Source organism: Heliangelus exortis, chromosome 8 (assembly GCF_036169615.1).
Source record: "Heliangelus exortis chromosome 8, bHelExo1.hap1, whole genome shotgun sequence".
Classification (NCBI taxonomy): domain Eukaryota; kingdom Metazoa; phylum Chordata; class Aves; order Apodiformes; family Trochilidae; genus Heliangelus; species Heliangelus exortis.
This window is the reverse complement of record NC_092429.1, coordinates 14,348,200-14,368,693: the sequence shown is the minus strand read 5'-3', so window position 1 is coordinate 14,368,693 and position 20,494 is coordinate 14,348,200. Positions and strand designations below refer to the sequence as shown.

The 20,494-nt window shown below is 38.6% G+C and overlaps 1 protein-coding gene across 1 annotated transcript in view; it reads right to left on the bottom strand.

Annotated features, from left to right (window-relative positions):
- Positions 1-20,494, bottom strand: part of PRKACB (protein kinase cAMP-activated catalytic subunit beta) — a 68,289-nt gene extending 47,795 nt beyond the window's left edge. Inside the window, exon 1 of the mRNA XM_071750581.1 lies at positions 20,251-20,494. Within this exon, the coding sequence (XP_071606682.1) occupies positions 20,251-20,296 (46 nt within the window). The 5' untranslated portion in view covers positions 20,297-20,494. The remainder of the gene's footprint in view (positions 1-20,250) is intronic.

Here is a 20,494-nt window from a genome sequence, read left to right as displayed (position 1 = left end):
TGACACAGAACAAAGGTAAAACTGAAACAAGAAGCTAAGGAAGGACACGAGAAGGGCTCTGCACCTGAAACACCTCCTGTGAGTGGAGGCAAAACCACCTGTGTTTGACTGTAAGGAAGAGGGCAAAGAAAAGCATCTTCACCAGTATTTTCCCAAACAATCACAATAGTTTTATTCTCGGAGTTAAAAAAAAAAAAAAGCATTAAATTTGGTGCCAACTATGAATGGCCTCATTAAAAAAAAAAAAAACCAGACAAAAAATGAGAGATGCAAGTCCCAAGAGCATGGGCAAATTTTTTTCTAGATGAAAAGAGGTTTGCCTTGTCACTGGTTATGGAGATGAAGAAAAAAACCTAAGCCCTCCCTGCCTTTATTTTTCAGCCATTTAAACTTAAAAGACAACTCTCTAGCTCTAGGACTATATACAATTTCACACTTGTGTTGTAAATTTTAATTTTAGAAGGTCAAAGGCCAAAAACTGATTCATCGCAATATTATATCAACTCTTCTCATTTAAGTTCTCAAACTGAAATAAAAACTTAATTTAGTTAATGAATGCCAACTGTGTGTAAATGAAAGATGAAAACACCCACTTCTCCAATATTCTTCAATATTTTGGTAACTTCTGGCTTAGCAATAACTGAGTCAGGATAACAACACCAAACTACAGATACCTTATGGGCCTACCTCAAACACCAGGTTTGTTAATTTTACTGTCCTCCTTAATTTGCATCTGATGTTCAATTGCTACAGATAGTGATTGAGATGTTCGAGTTGTAAAACATACGGCTGCAACAAAAAGACCTCACAGTGCTCTCTCTTTATCTTCACAAGAGTGAAGTATAAAGAGTGAGTTCAGAAAACCCACACAGCACTACTGCTATTTGGTTCATAGGCTAAGCAATTAAAATACTCGTAGTTTATTCTGGATTGTGTTTGTCAATCTTTGTCACCTAAAGATACTTCCTTGGATCCCAAATTATTATACAGTTCAAGCTGCACAGATGTTGTTGTTGATATTTTTGTCTTTGTTACTCTCAGTACGAATTACCACAAACAGCATTTACACAGATTTACACTCAAAAGCCAAACTCCAGTTAGTGTACAACACAACTTCATACTCAGATGCAGCCTTGGAATCAATCAGTTCAACAACATTTCATCTGCTCTCCTAAAGATTTATCCATCTTATTTTACATCTGTCTTCAACCCCCAAATACTAAACCTCTTCACTGCATAGGAGAGTCTCTCTTTATAGATTTTCACTATCATAATAATATGATAAGGTGAGAATCTGCCAGAGAAGTCCTAATATTTAACTTGAGCCATATGCCATGGAAGAAAAAGCACCCCAGTTGATAATTACAGAAGAAATATTAACTTATGTATAACTTTAGAGCCATGACTCCCTGACTACAGAGTAAGAAAGGTCGAGATTTTTTCACTTTCCATTAGTGAGTATATTTTTAATAAGAGACATTTCATATGCTTTGAAAAGCTTGCAACATACACAGGGAAACAACAGCTATTTTTTGGCATTGAATGTAAGTTCACAGAGAAAACGTTTACAAAACAAAACAGCATAACACAATTCTGAGCTCATGACTTACAGCAAACATCTCATTTTCCTTTGCAGTATCAGAACATTTTTCAGGACTGAAACACAGATGGAGTCCCCCCAGGTTTACACAATTCACACGACTTTTATTCTTTTTTTTTTGTTTGTTTTTATTACTAAATGTAAAAGCCTTGAAACATGGCCAGAAAGACCCATGGATAATACACAGTCCCATTAGGAAGCATTTTACTCAGAAATACACAGAAAACTTGCTCTACGATAGAAGCCAAAAGCTTGCAAAGTACTTTCCCAGAGTCCATTTAGATTTAAAAATAGATAAGTAGTATTATGATACAGCAGTCACATGTGGTACATTTGATCTATTTTGAGCTAAAATTAATAAGCACTTTGAGAACGTGAAATTGATATACTAATTGCCATAAAATAAGATATAGTTTTCTCTCTGTAACAGACTTGCCAATTTAAATGCATGACTAGCAAAAAATTAAGATACATGTTATTTTAAGTTACTAGAAGTGTTACTATAAGTTTACAGTAATTATAAGAACTCACTTCACTGTATTGCTGTATGCCTGAATCATCTGAAAAATTAATATATATGCAGTTAGTTGCCAGTTTTCAAGATGTGCTTAACAGTACCAACTAATTTTAAAAAGCTACTAATTTTCCTAGAAGCTGTACTCCCCCTAACAGAAATTCAGAAATGGTTAAAAGCAATAGGACTGTTAATCCTGATTGCATTGCCTCTGCCTTGTTTTTCTGGAACATCGGGACTGTGAAGTAAGGATTTAGACAACCACATGACTCCCAAGTTTAACAGCCCAGATTTTCAGTGCATCAAGCCTAAGTAAGAAGGTCAACAAATACTGTGGTCTGACCTCAGATTACAGCCAAATCATATCTGCAAATAATTTTCATAGTGTGATACCATAATTTGACAAATTTTTGTTACTCTTGCAAAGCAGAGGAGTGGGGCTTTCAGCGGGGCTGGGCTCTTAAGAGCACTTCTGAGTTCATAAAAAGAATTTCCTTACAGTTCTGACATACAAAGGGTCATCACCAGCACCTATTCCCTTCTCACAGCCCTAAGTGTTTTTTTGTAAATTCAAGGTAATGTCTATACAAATTGATGTCTTCCCAAATTTTTTAACTAATTCCTCCAATTTGAGTATAAACCCACACAACCTACAAACTTCACCACTGAAAAAGCTACTGTTTTTAGCTTTATTGTACATTTGAGAAATAATAAGCAGAAATTCAACTGACATTGGATAAAGAAAACTAATGCAGAATCAACCTATTGTTGTACTAATTATGAATATTTATTAATAAAGACAAGAAACTCACTAGAAGTGACTGCCTTTTTATAGGAAGATATTTACAAATCAAACTGCATAAACAAGTAGTTGTCCACATAATGCATTTGAAACAGAAAACTATGTTTTAAAAACAATTGTATTTAATATTTTGGTCTTCAATAGCATAAAAAAAGTCAGAATTAGCATAATTTTTAGTAACCTCAGCACAGCTCTCTTTTACACTTGCTAATATCTCCTGCAGAACACAGAACTGAACCGCCCTGGCAATCATTTAGGATTAAGCAGTGAAGCAAATGGATCTGTAGGGCCCCTCTGTGTAGGGTGGAAAGATTCACACCACTCTGGGAAGCAGCAGGACACACTGATGATGAAGGCTACTGAATGCCATCCTTGAGGAGTGAACACTCTGTGACAAGTTCCCTAAACCACACTATTTTCAGCTGCATGTACTGCTGCTTTTCTATCCCCTGTGATAATAAAATGGCATTTGGATGCCTGTTTCACAAAGGAGAAAGAACTGTAACTGCCACAGAAATCTATATAAATAGCACCTCAATACTTACAAGAATTTCATGTATTAAGTGTCCCAAGAAATAAAGCTTTTACTATATTAAACAGGGTTTCCTAAATAAAGGGAAACACTTTACCTTCCTCTCTCAGTTCCTTAGTTCCTTATTTGTAAAAATGGGAATAAAAAAACCTCCTCATTTAGCAGCATGCTTTAAAAGTAAATTCAGTGTTCACAAACCAGCTGTATATGAAGATAATGATTTCTGTAAAAAGCTCCCAAGGAAAATAATAATGTTTGGAGTAAAGAGGGCAGACAGACATACACTGGAAACAGTAAAGGAAATAAAAAAACTCCCTTTGCTTAATAAGTACTGTTCAATGTCCTGTGCACTGAAAGTAGCAAGATCCTTTAAGGGTGGGGGGAAGCAGGAACATATAAACACTCAATTTTCTCTCTTACAATGTAGATGCAAGGGACCAAAAATACAGCCACATAGGCAACTTTAATTTTGCATTTCCTGCCTTTTAAAATTTGCAACATCATTTTTCCTTCTTTCTTTCTCATTTCGATTACAGAAGCTTAAAGGATTTTTTAAAAAAAGAAACCTAAAAGCCAAGTATCACTTTGGGGCACTATATAGATTAAGGGGTGGTTCATCACCAGACCTTCCCATAAACCTCTGCCACATCAACTATGAAAATCTCTCTCAGAAATGTTTCCAAACAGAAGAATGACAAATTTCAAAAATACTGGGTTCCTTTCATACTTCTTATGACAAGCAATCCTGTTGATCTACTTGTCTTCTTTTCACATTTCTTCCTAATCCTTACATTTGTTTTAGCTGCATTTAGCTGCCTGGTACACATTGCACACACTCAGATTAAGAATGCTACAACTCCCTAACCCATAACAAACACAGAAATGAAACAAACTTACAGCACACCATTTAAAAACTCTGTAATGACAAATTTGCTAAGGTTTTAAGGGTACTACAACATTTCACTTTAAGATGCAATGGAGATAGTTGATCCAACACTGCATTGAATAATTATTTTTTGTTCCACAAAGTGAAATGGAAAGGACAGAAGCAGGGCAGAAACGGTTGTTTAATTTTATTTTTTATCCACTGCATTACTAAAATATCAAATAACTTTCTCTTAGAAAATAGAAACCAGTTTGAAATTACATGTGTGTGTATTACTGTATAAATTCCAAAGCAAAAATATAATGGAGACACAAAACTAATCTGGCTGAAACAGACCTAGACAGCCTGAAAAAAAGGTGCAACAATAAAGGAGGGAAGGGGTGTATACTAGTATTTGAAAGAATTTCAAGAAGAATTGGAAGAAGAATACACAGGAATAAGACAAACAACTTTAATATTTCTAAATATTAAAATTTCTAAATATAAACCTTTCTCCTTCCCTTCTGATACCAATTTTAGTTTGCCCAAGCAAGGAATCCTCCAATTGCTACAAGAGCTCTTCGACTGTAAGAGCTCCTTAAATTCACTCTTAATTCATGTACAATGAAGGTCTGACAGAACTGGAAGAGTTGCACCAGAATTTTTTTAAAGCTTATATATTTATATAAGAGGTGCAAACTTTGTCAGCAGCAAGAAAGCATCAGTTTTGCAAAATAAAACTAATACAGATAGATCTGGTGAGGTGATCACAAACTCTTGAGAATAACTTTTCTCTGCAGAGAAAACATACATTGCTATTTAACTGCTCAGGAAAAGAAACTGATGTATCAGTTGAAAATTCATGTTTTTGCTTGTTTATATATATATACGTATATATATAAACAACCATAAATAAAACCCAAAGAATTTGGACTAGGTGGTACAGCAAAAGAATCTTCAGGACAGTCCATATTAATATAGCTGTAAGTCAGTAAAAAATCCCAAACCATGCTGCTTACACAAATGCACAGAGCTACCAACTTGACCTGAGCTGGTTACCTGTTTCCACTCATCACCTGAATAGAAATAAGTGAGATGCTGCTCTCTGCAGACTATCTTGATCCAGTCTTGGGTATTTATAAAGAGTGTGTAAAATCCTGCCTCTGCAAAGAAAAAAATTAACCTGAGAAGTCAGTAAGGCTGCTCTAGCCATGTTCAGCCCAAAAATACTTTGGTACATTTTGCACAGTCCATGTTCCACTATTTGCTCCAACTGTATCTCATTTTACATCCGTACCTTTTATTCCCCTCAGAAACACATGAGCACACATCTTAACCAAATGATATCCAGGTAACACTCCTCCAGTGCTGTAGTTCTTCCTCATGAAATATTGTGCTGCTTGCCTTTTTTTTTTTTTTTTTTTTTTTTTTTAACTGGAAATACAAAAATTGATTGGTTTGAGCTTTGGTTGTTTTTATTTTGGTTTGGTTTTTGTTTTATTTACCAAGAAAAGAAAAGTTGTATTTCCATCCTTCACTTTCACTAAAAAATTATCCAACCCCTAATAGCACAAGTGTGACAGCAAGACTCAGCAAAAGAACCAAATCTCCAAAATGCTTGAATAACCCTATACATAGCAGGCAAAGTAAGACACTGAAAACCACAGCAAAATAACATAAACATTAAGCAAAGCATATTTTAGTTAGCATCTATAGTTAAAAATATTAAAATGTCAAGTTAAAAATGTGAAGTTAAACAGACATATTTTGGTTGCTTTGTCAAAAACATGGCTAAGATGTGAATGGAACAATAATTGGCCATCATCTCCACCCCTGTGCATTTACTTGAGTATAATTATATTTCTTGTAATAAAGCTGTTACTCCTCACTTTCCCTAAACAGAAAATTCATCATGTGATGGTGGCAGTGGCAGAAATTTCCTCTCCTGAGGTTTTCTATCAGTTACAAAGTGAATTCCATCTAGATACAAAGTATCTGCCTACTGAAGTTACCTCTACATACCAAGCTACTATTACCACTACATATTTACCTTCATGAATTGTAACAACTTGAAGGACCAGACTTGTATCTACCGTTCTAATGTTGCTGTCCCTTCTTAAATACTATCAACACTGAAGAAGTACTTGAGAAGAATGATTAACTGGAAGTATTTTTAAAACTGCAACATCTAATTCTAAGCACAGTATTTTAGTACTTGGCATAGCAGTCCTCTAAGTTCAGTTCTAAATTGTCCAACACTGTGACAATTAAGCTGTGTTTAGACCACAAAACCACACCAGCCAGAACAGACATCTATAAAATAGAGTATTTTTTGTTTGTGGTTCCAGGTTGTCTCCTATCTAAGGATACTGCAAAGTTGGTGCTGCTGCAGCAGACAAGTAATTCTGATTTAGATAATCCTCCTCCAAATACACAAAGAAACAACAACCTCCCAAACAGTAACAGATGTCAGCAGCATCTACAATTTAATCTTTCATGAGAGAATATGCTCTGCCATATGATGAAACATGAGAAAAAAATTAATGCTACCTTTTATTCAATAGCTCTCAATGTAACCACAAATAGGGAGATTTATTGTTCCATCATATTCTTAGAGCACAAGGTCCAATGGCCTCCTCTCAGCAAGGAAACAAGGATCTCAAAGACAAATAACATTAAGAGATCTGTGAAACAGAATAATCAGAAGTTTTTTCCTACCACATGAAGAAGTTAATACCCCATATTACTAATAAATAAAAACTGGGCTTTCATGTGTATAAATAGTTTGGATCTTAGATTTTTGGTTGTTTTTTTTTTTTTTTTTCTGTTGTTGGGGTTTGTGTGGTTTCTTTGGTGTGTGGGTTTTTTTGTTTCTGTTTTGGTTTTTTTACACCTAACACTACTGTGTTTCTTTTATTTGGAAAAGGAAAAATATTCCTAATGTTACTATGCCATTGCTGCTACTTGTTTTACCAGTAAATACTTAAGTGGGACTAATAGTATTATTTCTTTATTTGCTTGCATCTTTCTTCTTCGGTCTTTACTGCCACTACTTCAATTCTCAGTAAACTTCCAATATTGTCATATGCTCAAAACACTGAATGTATTCTGTCTTTTGCAAGAGCAGCACACATCTTCTTCAACTGACTATGTCTCCTTTTTTCATTATTAAATGTACATTCAACAAGAAATCAAAACTGCTTTTCATTTAAGCCTTGCCCTCTTCAGGCTATTCAAGCACTACCATGCTATTTGAGAGAAATTCAGATTGTCACCACTGCTCTATTTGTCAGAAATGCACCTGAATCTCGATTCTTTCCTCCCCAGCTTGCAAACACTTTCTACAAACCCTCTCAAGGGCTGCACAAGTAACAAACAATCTCAGGCTCAAGAGGTTTGCTTTACTGGTCCATAACAAGTCACAGAATACCAGGATGGAAGGGTCCTCAAGGATCATCTGGTCCTATCTTTATTGACAAAAGCACGGTCTGGACAAGATGGTCCAGTGCCCCTTCCAACTGAGTCTCAAGCATCTGATCCACCACTTCCATGGGGAGATTATTCCAATGGCCAATTGCCCTCATTGTGAAAATTTTCCTCTTCTATCCAAGTCCAAAGGGACTGTGAATGAAAGGCTTCAATTTATATATTTTTCATAGTGAAAATCTACTACTGTTTTCCCAGCCACTGCACTTTGGGCTACTCCTAACAACAAGACTGGCAGCAGCACAAGTAAGTTTGTATGTATTAGAGGAAATGAATGAGTCAATTTAGTTGGTGGAGAAAATGACACTGTTCTGAATAGAACTGTGGAAAACAAGCCAACTACTATTTTCTGCTTGAGATTATTTTCACACAAAAAAGGCAGAACTACCACAAGTTATCCTTTGAAAGAAAGGGCAGTAAGGTTCCAAACTTTATTTTCACTTTAAATGAAAAAAACACATCCTGCAGAAAACTGGTATCCTCACCATAAAGTGGAAAATTCAGTTCAATTTCAAAAAAGGTAAATGTAAGAGATGCTTTCATTTTTCTTGTCAAAGGTCATACTAGATTTGCAGTGCTTATACCTTGAGCCTGACTGTACCATTTGGCCAGCTTTGATCTCTGGTGCTTTCACATCTCTCATTGTGCTACTGCACTGATCTGCGTGTCTCTTCTTCCTCCTGTTACTCCCTACTCACATGCTGTATCTAAAATGAGTATGTATGTATTAGTCATCTTCCAGTTTTATTTGTCCTAACAAATACTGAGTACATTCAGGAATAATTAAAAATATGAAGAGGAAGGCTGGTGATCCTTTTGATAACTCAGTCAAAATACATTTTGCTCTGATGACCATGAGGGCAATCACATTTAACAGAGCTAAAATGTTACAATTACTATTTTGGTCTCAGTAGTAAGCAAAAATGGGACAACTTCTTCTGATATTTCAGAATGGTGATGCATATTTTTAAGAAAGTCAGCAGAATTTCTGGTTGAAGGGAGGGCTCCAAAGAGCCCCACAAATTAAAAACCTTTTCAAGTTAACATATCTAATAGCTTAGATCAACACTGTCTGATGATAGCAGGTTTTCACTTCAGTAAAACGCTTAGTACATTTTCTCCAGTGGCAAAATCCACTTACAACAACATTTCATCCTCTTTCACATCCCTCCCTCTTCTCCATCCAACCTAGGGTGGGGCTGCATTTTAAGAGAGATCTATGAAGTTAGTGGGCGGACAGAAGCAAGAGTTTTAACCATTTCAGTAACACTTGAGAGCAGTCCTCAAACAGATGTACTGGCACAGAAGGAGCAGCAAATTGTAACTGTGAGCAGAGCAGCAGGGGTGAGCAGGGCAGGAATTTTTCAAGTCAGCTTTACTGCCAAGGAAAATTGGCCATGTAACCACTCTGAAAGCAGCAAGTTGAAGAAAGTTTCATAATTACAGGCTCAAACTTCAAGCTGACAACAGTAACATGATTTTGTTGCTGTTTGGCTTTTTTTTTCTAAAAACATTTAACTGGCAAATATCAGACTCTGCTCTGAACATACAGATCTTGCCCAGCAGAAACTAAAAAATTGCTTCTAAATGAGGTCCTGAAAAAAACATCTTAAATAATACCAACAAGTAATTGTGGCTATAATTAACATAAAAATTCAGCCAAATCATCACATAACACTGTCCTACAGATGAATACCACCATTTTTTGGAATTGTTTTTTAATTGGCCAAATAATGTTCTATATTCCTGCAGTCAATTACTTAGCAAATGCTTTTCTTTAACAAATGGCATAGTTTTAGGCATCTGCGTAAAAAACAAACAAAACAAAAAAAACAAAACAAAAGGAAAAAAAAACCAAAACCAAAACCCCAAAAGCAACCACCATCAAAAAATCCCATGTCTTCTGAAGGTAACAGTTTTATTGTATCAGTTTAGCTACTAAATATAGCAAGCTTTGAAAGAAACACAGTCCACTGAAAAAAATAAAAATTCTCTTTGAAGGTATACAAGCAGCATCTACTACTACAATGATAAAAAGATCAGACTATGCATTTGCTTTGGTGATGAAACAATGGGCAATGCAACATAAAATTGTCTCAGGTCAGACTATATGAAAACAGAGGAGAGGGCTGCTAAGAATCCAGGTAAGTACACAAAGAAAATTCAGACTGCAGGTATATAAGGGACTCCCTATCACACACATCAGAAAAAAAACTAAAGATGAGTGAAACTATACAACACACTAAGGATCCCTGGCACCTACAGCAGAACCAAAACACAGAATGCCACTTTGGGTACCTGGCATGGGGCTGGTCACTGGTCCCTGCAATGCCACCTCAACGTGGTGTGTGTGTCTGAAGAAAGACACTTGATAGGACAGCCCTGATACCTGTGGCATTTACCTCTACATCCTCAGGCAGAGCATCTCTGGGCAGCTTTCACCAGCTCCCTATTCCAGGATGGAAGAGCATGAACAAGAATGGGCCCTTACTCTGCTTACTACTCCCTTTGGCTCCCTATTTTTACATTTTTTTACATTTTTTTATTCCCTCTCCTTCTTTTATCAACTGTTGTGTGGTTTCTCTCCGTTCTCTTTTTCTGTAGTTCCTCATTCTCAAGGAGGGATCTGAAGTTTTATTAGGAATAAACTGGTACCTGTCCCTAAGGAAAAAGCCAACAGAAACTTGAAGTGGCTGCTTCACAAAAGCAAGAACAGGGCAAGCACAGAACACTTCTTGCTTCCCATATCACACACAGCTTTACACCTGAACTATCTAGTCTAGACAGAAAATATGTCAGTTACATAGTAATAATTCTTCACATGAAATAATTCAGCACCTTCAGCCATCTGTGTCAACCTTTTCCCGAGTGTTCACCTTCGATGCAATGTGTTTGGTATGTTTATTATTTACAAATGGTAACAAATGTGGACACATTCATTTATAGTCCAAGAATGTCCCACCTTGGGAGTTCAATATAAAAAAAAAAAAAAAAAGTTAATCTGCAAATTAAGTAAATCCTGCATTTGAATACTAAATGAGCAGTTGCATACTGATATAGGTAGAATTTAAAGAGCAATTTTTCGGCAGAAAGCGTGTCATAAAAATAGACAAAATTTAGATAGAAACTGAACTGTTCTTGGGTATTAAGAGCAATCTGAAAAACCGAAGCTAATTTTGTTTTTATGTCAATTTTGCATCTGATCATTAGTCCTCAAAAAATTCAAAGAGGAAAAAAACCCAACCTGCTAATTTGCAAAAGAACCAGCAGACACCGTAAGAACCATTACAAAGCAGTACACACTCTGAACATCTCCCAGGCATTTCCACATCTCATGAAGCTACTGTGGACTTAAACTTCAGCAATCTGATATTCATATAGGCCATTAAATTAAACTAAATGATCTAGCATCTTACTTAACTCTAAAGTTCAGTTTACATAAACAAGTACCTCTAAAATGTACAATTATAAAATAACAGAGAGAAACCAGCTTGACCAGGGAATATATTGATACAATCTACACTTTAAGGTTTTTAACCCACAATTCCCAAAGCAGAATACCAGTGCTGGGATCTGCAGTGCATGCAGAGCCATGAATTTCCATGAGACCACTGCTTCTCATTGCAGAAGTTTTCGCAAGGATCAAATGTATGACTGAAGCACTGAATTTTTAAAACTTGACTGATATAAAACAGTCCCCCAGAAGTAGATGAAAACACATCGCCTTTCACCATAATGACATAAGTTTGAAGGAAATATCATGATCTTTCCAATTGGTTTGGCATGGTTATGGCAATGAAATGCTTTTTTTTTCTTCTCTCTCTCTCCACCTACCCTGTTCTTCAATGCAAAACCCTGATTAAAACCTCCAGGCTCCATTTTTATCTATGGATCAGTTAATAAAACGCTTGAATACAGGTAATTTGCATTCAAAACTTCATCTTAATGATAGACTTTGGTGCAGCTAAGTCACATTCTCCCCTTGTGCAAATTAAGGCTAGATTATCATATGCTTAACAATTAGAATTTCAATATGCAATAAACCTATTACTGTTACCTGCTACAAGACAACCGAAGAATTTGAAACTGCCTAATATCATAGTTATCAAAATTAAGCTTAATTATTACTACAATGCACCTGCTGATGTATCCGAGTACATACACCCTTAATTATGTCATTCCATGAGAGGGAATAGGTAAATGGATCCTGGGCATAGGCAAAACAAAAATCTCTTCTACCTTTAAAGTTTGTCTTCACACGAGAAATGCAGTTTCCTCTGTTTTAATTTCTTGAACCACTCTGCAGCTGTGGAAGTCTCTGTGTTTACAGATGAGTGTTAACAGCAAGTGCACCAGCTTAACAAGTACATGCTTGCTGGAAGCAGCTTAACTGGAATGAAATAAAGTAAGTTCCTGACATCCTCTGAACTCTACAGTATTTTAACAAAAGTAGAAAAGTTAATAAGAGGCAGAGGGATAACTAATGCTTACCTTTATAAATCACCCAGCAGATTAGATAGTCATTCATCTAAGAATGTGCTGAAGGAGGATTTTCTAGGCCTCTTGTTTTAACATCCCTGGTAAGGTATCTTACCATCCCAGTGTTGGTCTATCACAGAGATACCAGGCCTCTCATAAGAAGCAGTGCAAGGTAGAACAGCAACTTCCTAAGGGGAGGAAGAACTTGGCTCAAAATGCTCATCAGGCTTTCTCTGGTAGAGAAATATGTCACGGAAAAGATTCTTTTGCTTTCTCAGAGTGTGAAGGTCCATTTATCTCTAACATGCAGAGTATATTATACTTCTGGGATTTTCTGAAAAATTTTCTCAGGCCTTCAAAACTATAGATAGATGATATCCAAATGTAAAGAAACACCAAAATTACACTGTTTAGTCTGAGGTAATAAAAATTGTGGCATACCTTTACTACATGGTAAAATGTCAAGCAACCCACACAGCCTAACTCTTACCACATGTCTATCTAGGAATAAGTATCTGAACTCATTACATCACAAGCTAGCAAGTCCTCTACGATTACAGATGAGTCCCTCTGGGTAGGGGAAAGCAGAAAATTGTTTAATGAATGAGAAAATTAATTACTAAATAAAATCTAAATTTTGGTATATTTCTTAGTTAGAACACCAAACTGGCAAAAAGAGAACTGAAACTACACTAAAAATGAAAAAATTAAATAAAAATCTCTTCTAAAATTCTATTGACTTAAAGATCCAAATGACAGGTGCAGAGATGGAAAGAAGCAATGCTTTGTTCTATTTTTCTCTATTGTCATATAACTCTAAAAGATTGAAAAAGCAAAGTTCAACTGCTAGGTACTAACACCTCTCGCTAAAAACTTCAAGCCTCAAAGTAACTCATTATATGAACAATGGAAGATAGGAAAGGGGCAGTCTGGAGTTACCGTTTTTCTATCAAGTTAGCAGGGTGAAGTCTTAAGAAACTATTAAATTAATCTAAGAGCTCAATACAAAGAAAAGATACTCCTTTTTCTTGCCACCTCACCATTTAATTGCCAACAGTTCTTTCAGTACTTCCTTTGAATCTTCCTTGAATCTTCCTTTGAATTCTTGCCATCTGACACCTCAGTGAATTAAGGTGGCATGCAAAATAAATATATATAACCAGAGGAGATAAAAAACACAGTTTTCTGCCTATGTAAAATAACCTATCAATGGATCAGAAAAACACTAGTATTTTGACCAGTGAAGGGCCTAGGAATAAACCAGGATTTTTCAACAGCATGAACCACCAGATGGGCTCAGCTGCTTTGTGAAATCTTGCTCTCAGTGGACATTATTCTGCGCTGATGCTGAAAAAATTGCAAGGGGGATGCCAGAGAGAGAGGCTCAACTGAGCACTGGAGAGACTGGTGTTTACCAGTGCTGATCCTGAACACCACACGCAGGGCTACCCCAGTATCTTCCTTTTAGTGCCCTGCATAGCAATGTCTGTGCTATGCTGTGAACCAACCTTCAAATTGCTTTATCCCAGTTCTCCTGATATGCAGACTAATGGTCTCAATTTCATCCTGTATTTCCCACCTGCCTATATTCACTTTATTATCAAAAACACAACGTGGGCTTTGGAGAAGAAGTTTTCTGGCTTGTGTTTGTACAAACAAAATGGGGTCCTGATTCATGACTAGCCCTCATAAACACCAGGGTAACACAAATAAATAAAGTTACACAGAGGAATGTGTGTAATCCTTTCCCAACCATACCAGAAAGAAAAAAAACAAACAAAAAACCAAAACCCAAACAAACAACCCAAATTGATTTTATCTTTTAGTTTTGCAACTCCTAAGACTCATAACTCACTCACTTCACTTACCTACTCACAGCTCCACTGCAACTTTGTCCTCTCCCCCATTCTCCTGGAAGCATTTCTACCTCACAGCACAGTATGGCAGGAAAAGACTTGCAGTAGAACCTGAACCCACAGCACCACAATGATTCTTTGGCAACACGAGCAGGCAGTGCAACCCCTATTTTCTATCTGTTCTCCAGTCTCTGAGCCACATCCCACCTGCACTGTCAGTGTAGCTACAGTGAACTGGATCAGGAAGTCGACCCAGGTTAACTGAAGTCCTTTTTTGCAAGGTTATTTTTAACCTATATCTATCTCAAATTCAGTTCAACTTGTTGTCTCATAAATAGTTGCTCCAGCACACTTAAGGAGCACAGAGGCAGGAAAAATGTGGCAGAAGGAAAGTAAAAAAAGAACTGCATCTGAAATAAATGTTCATGAAATAGCACCTTGCTACCTGTTACAAAGATAAAGCTGGATAGCAGCACTGCAGGGCACTCTTTGCCAAGTTTTAGCTGTTTCACAAGTTTATTAAAAAAATCCCCACCAACTCAAGGTTCCAAACACTGAAAACTCTGCAAGCTTAAGTGACCAGGATCACTGATTAAGTGAAATATGCCCTACCTGGGTCTGATCTGGAACTCACCTGCTGTGCTGCAGAGACAAGACCCTTTATTAAACTATTGTAGGGTTGGGTTTTTTTAAACTCTTCTGGGCAAACAAGCTGTTCATATTGCCTGTAGTGAGGATGCAGGAAAAACACAAAATCTGACAGGCATCCAAAGGCCTTTCCACAGTTCTTTCCAAAGCAGAGATTCACCAGTTACAGAGGAGCTTAACTGGAGAAGACTCCCTGCCAGCCTGACTTGGCGTGGAACACAGCCCCTGGCTCAAGAAGAGCAGCCCACAACACTGGACCTTGCAGTGTGGCATCCTTACAATTTACCCACTTACTTCTCAATGTCCACATTCTGCTCCCTGCAGCAATGATACAGTTGATTTTAGTAGCACAGGCATATCTTTAATTGCAATAAGGAACAGTGTGACTGTTTAAAAACAGTGATTAGCCTGAGTATCTTTTCAAGATATTACTTCTGATTGTGTCAGATCTACGAATGTGGATATATGGGTAAATGAACGAACACTAAAGGAACCCAGTAACAAGGGAATGTCAAGTAATTTGTAATATTCTGTCTCTAAAGCACTCAGAGCTTGTAATAAAAGCCTGACTGCAACAATTAAATACAAAAAGTAATTTTACCACTTAGAGGTCCTTCTGACCTTTTTGTTATTCTACCACATGGGCATGGCTATAATTTACTCTTTGCTAGTCCAAGCACTGAAAAAGAATTTTGTTTTTAATTAAAGCAGAATTTTCAGATGGTGCATACTGGTAGTCCTGCACTGGTGATTACAGCAAAGGAATTCTTAGGTTTCTTCAGCAAGCAATTATAATCAGTTCAGATTTTCAGCTTACAGAGCTCCTTCTGGCTGAAACCTAACTGATCAACAGTGAGACAATACAAGCCCAAGAATATAAGGAAAGAAACTTGAAATACATTGTTCAAGAGATGTTACTTACAGTCCATTCCAGCATCACTGGCATAGGTATTGTTAATTTCTTATACACAACACATACTACAGCTGATGTTTTAAAACATGTAAGCAAGACTCCAAGGGATATCCATTTCAAAATCATAGAGAGCATAGACACAATGAGCAAAAGAAAAAAGACAACAGCTGTTGAAAACTACACTCAGGTCAAAAACACTGGAACAAGAGTCTCTGGAAAAGCAACAGAAAATCAGCAGTTTTGGAAGAGTAATGGACACAGAGCTTTTCACCTCTACTTCACTGAATTTGATCTTATCAAGGTCAGCAATGTCAGACCTTTGCCTCATCCAGTCTTTACAGGAAACAAACTTGTGGTCTCCTTTGGTACTCTGTGAGGAAATACAGCAGAATACCCAGCAATGAATGCATATGAAAAATAAGAAAAAAAACTCAGTTTAAGAAATGTCCCCCGAGGAGGTTAAAATCTACTGGCAAAGAAAAATGAAGGCGGCTGCATCCTCCTGTCAAGCACATTTCAAAGGAGCACTACTTACAGAATTAATTAGAAGAGTTAAAAAGGGAAGAATTGACTATAATAGGAACTCTGTCATACTGAAGACACTGTAGTGGGAACACTTTGAGGAGGAGGAGGAATGAATGAACATAAAACTCTCATGCAGAATACACATCATACACGCTGTACTTGGCTATTTAAAGACCACAGAAGTCAAAGCTCGTAAAGTCATGCTAGATTAATAAATTCCTCATGACTGGAAGCTGAAGGTAAGAAGATATGTGTACAGAATTATCTTTTGAAAACAATGTAAAGTTTAATTCTAAACATATATTTTAAGAGTAATTTACTACCACATACTGCTACAGACAAAGCAGCTACGACCATCTGAATCCTGGCTAGCACACCTCAGAAGCCAAGCCCATGTGGTTTCAAAATATATTGGAAAAACAGAAAGCATACAAATCTTCCAGTCACCAAGGAGTGTATTCTAATCACCTGGTCTCTTATCAGTTTGGTGATTAAAAAAGAAACAGACAGACAGTACCAGAGCTAAGTATTCTTGAATCTAGGAAAAAATCCCCACCAAACAAAGCACAAAGTGGGATTGTTATTAATTTCTAGACAAACATCTTGCTGTCACCTGTGACATCACCTTGCATATCTAAAGGGGCAAAAATTCAGAGCCATACACAGCAATTACTTCAGAAATCTGCATTATCAAGTCACCTGAAGCAAAACAAAACAAAACAAAAAAAAACCCAAAAACTTTCTACAAAATCAGGGCTGTCATTCATTCCAGTTTACAAAATACTTCTAGTGAAGTTTAAAATTTCCTGTTTCATATAAACTCAGTAAGTTTAAAAGTAACAGATTCACTTCTTGGATTAAAAAACCATGCTGCGACCTTTTTAAAGCTCTGAGATGTGTTACAGTTTTGTTTCTTTTATGTTGTTCGTGCTACTTTAACAAATGATTCCAAGATAATGAATATTAATAAAGCTAACATTTTCCTACATTAATTGCAACAAATTAAAGTAGACTCCCTGTAGCCTCTTTTTTAAAAATGCAATTTACCACATGTTGAGACTTTTAAGTCAGATGTTGCAAAAAAAAGTTCTCAAATACTATAAATTGAGCAGCGAAAAACCCTTACAAGCAATGAAGTGAATAATTTAATTAATATTAGGATGAGGAATCAAACTTAAAGAACAACACACAATTGTGCCTTTTCAGATTTTAAATGAAAGATACTTATATTATCAAAGAAGCTCAGAACCTGTAGGCTGGCTGCTATGCCCTGTGGAAAACGAAGAAGCCATTTAAAACAGACACATAGTTTAAAATTGATAAAGAACTCTTTAAGTTTCTCTTTAGTAAAGGATCACTTTTAATTTTCGTCCTCAAAACCAAAATTCACTGCATATTAGGACAAACTGAACAGAAGGGCATAGAGAGAAAATCCCAGCAAACTACACTGAAGCTTTCCATCTCATGTTTGTACACACACATCTATCATGTCCTCAAGAAACTTAACCAGCATTCAGATTTTATTCACCTGCAACTTCTGCCTAGAAATACTCTGAACCATTTGCTCCATTCTCCTACTGGTGTTCACACACAACTGTGTTTTTTCCCCTCCACAGCCTGAGTAAAGTAACGAGTACTGAAGATACTGGAATATGCATGGAAAGCTAAAATAAACAAGAAGAATCTAAGGGCCACGGTTAGGTGAACAGCATTTACTGTGCTGACCACAGATAGGGAAAGAGGTCTCAAATTACACTTCATGAACTAGTAAGTACAGTTATCAGTGGAAGCTGCGTTACCCTTCATTGTTCTTTCAGAGACCTTAGCATGTCCTTGATCGACACACCATACGCTCCATGCATGGATCAAGGGTATAACATCACCTTTACAAGTCAAACCTCCCTATTTTTCTGTTACGACATGGAACAACTCAGTATCCTGAAGTTTGAAATACGTGCTGTAAGGACAATTAACACACAAAACAAAAACCTGTCTCAGCAATGCAAAAATGTAACAGAAATATTAAAGCTCCATCACATTTTATGTTCCTTTAGTTTTTAGCTGCCATGGATCATGTGAATAGACTACAAATCAACTTTCACTGCCAGTAATCCAAATATTGCTTCTAATAATTTATTATGTGATAGTATTTGTATAATATTGATCCTCCACAGTAAGTGACTCCTGGTAAGTGACTCCAGCAGTATGTCAATGATTATCAATTTCTTCTCCCAGTTACAGAAGTGATATCATTACAGAGCTTTTTGCTACTAAATATACTAAGTAACTGAACACGTGAGCTTGAGGTCTCTAGCAGCATCTCATTTTTAAACTCCAACAAAGGGAGAGAGGAGAGTTCTGAAGCAAATTCCTTCTGAAACTTAAAAAAAATCACTGTACTTGGTAATATGAAAAAAAATCAAAAAGGAAGTAAGCACTGTGTGTAGTGTTGTTCTTTAACTGCACAGATGAACAGCAATACAGGTACTATGAAGTACAAAATGCAGTGTTCTGTCATCTAAAGTACTTCAAACAACCCTCTCCACACACATCTTCATTGGTAGGCTGAAATACTTCCGATCAAAACTTTACATCCTCAGCTAAATAAATAAAAAATAAAACCAAACAAAAACAGTCAAATTCTCATAAAACATTCAGATGGTGAAATCAATAATACTAATAACACTAATCACACGAATACTACTATTAACAATGACATAAGATGCGAGAACTGAAAGGATAACCCACACTACAGAAGAGGGTGGGTCAAGCTGAGCCCCTGGTCCCACAGCTGGAGACTCCTCTGCAGATCCCTGGGAAGCCAGAGGAAAGGCTGTGTGGGCATGCACTGGCCTATGCAAATCGGAGCACCAGGTCCTACCCCAGACTCACTAGTAAACACACAAGAAGTAAACAAACTGGGAAAAAAACCCCACCCAAACAACCAACGAAAAAAAAGCAACTTCGATATTTAAATTCCTTGCAGTTTTAACAGTGCCCATGGAGCCTTCAGTAACAAAGGGCATTGTTGTAGGAACACTGCGCTTGCACAACTGGAGGCTCTCTTAGGTCTTGTCTTTTCCCTTACCCATCACAAACATAACCAAAAGTTTTCACTAGAAACGGAGTAAGGAAATTGACTTACTAAAAATAAAGTCCGGGGTATTTTTTTTCACAACAATATAATCAACTCTCTATTATTTAAAGACTTCGCTGCAATACTCAAGACAGGAGAAAAAAAGAATCAGCAGAAATCACCCTGCGATGGCAAATTCAGATCAACGCTTTTGTCTTCCATTTTACCCAGGGATCAGGAGAACAACGTTTGCACCGAGCGCTCTCCCGGCGCGCTCCCGAGCGATGTCAACATGCCGCGGGGCTGGGGCCGAGTCCCCGGGCGCGGGCAGGACCGGCGGGGTCACCGGGTCTGCACGATCCGGGCAGACTTAGGAGTTTCTGACCTACAGTCCCCGCAGCGGGACGAAAGCCCTCCCGCCGCAGACGGAGCGCGGCGCGGCGGGCGGCCTCCCCCACCGACAAGGGTGTGTTCGGGGGTGGGGAAAGCGAGCTGGCCGGGGTGAGGATGGAGGCTGAAGGCTGGCGGAGGCGCTGACACCTGCCCGCCGCCACCCCGGCCCCGCCAGCAGCTCCTCCTTCGCCGGGGACGGACACCTGCTGCGGGACAGCCGGACGCGCGGCCCGGCGGCGGCCTCGGCCCGGCTGCCACGGGCGGATTTATTCCGTTTATTTCCCGAGACGCTAAACCCCGGGGAGGGCGGGCGGCTCGGCGGTGGGCTGGTGCCAAGACCGGGGCGGGCTCCCCGCGGCGCCGAGCAGGCCGCGCCGAGCCGGGGGCCGGCGGGCGCTGGCGGCCGGGCCTGCGCGGGGCGGGGGGCTCGGCGCTCCAGCCGCTAGGCCGCGGGGCCTGCGGCGGCGGCGCGGGGCGGGCGCGCCCGGCCCGGGCCGCCGGCCCCTTCTCGGGGAGCGGGACCAAGCGCCGGGCGGAGGCGGAGGATCCCCCCTCACTCACCGCTCTCGATCTCGTTGCCCTTCTTGGCGGTGGCTGCGTTCCCCATGGCCGGGCCGAGGCGGCGCGGGGCAGGGGGCGGGAAGGATGCCGGGCGGCTGCGGCGGGCGGGGGCAGGGCTCGACTGACGGGGCGGCGCGGCCCGCGGGCGCGGCGGCGGCTGAGCTCCCCTCGCCCCGCGCTGGGTCTCTGTGTCTCCGGCCGCCGCGGAGGAGGAGGCGAGCGCTCTGCCCCCCTCCCCCACCCC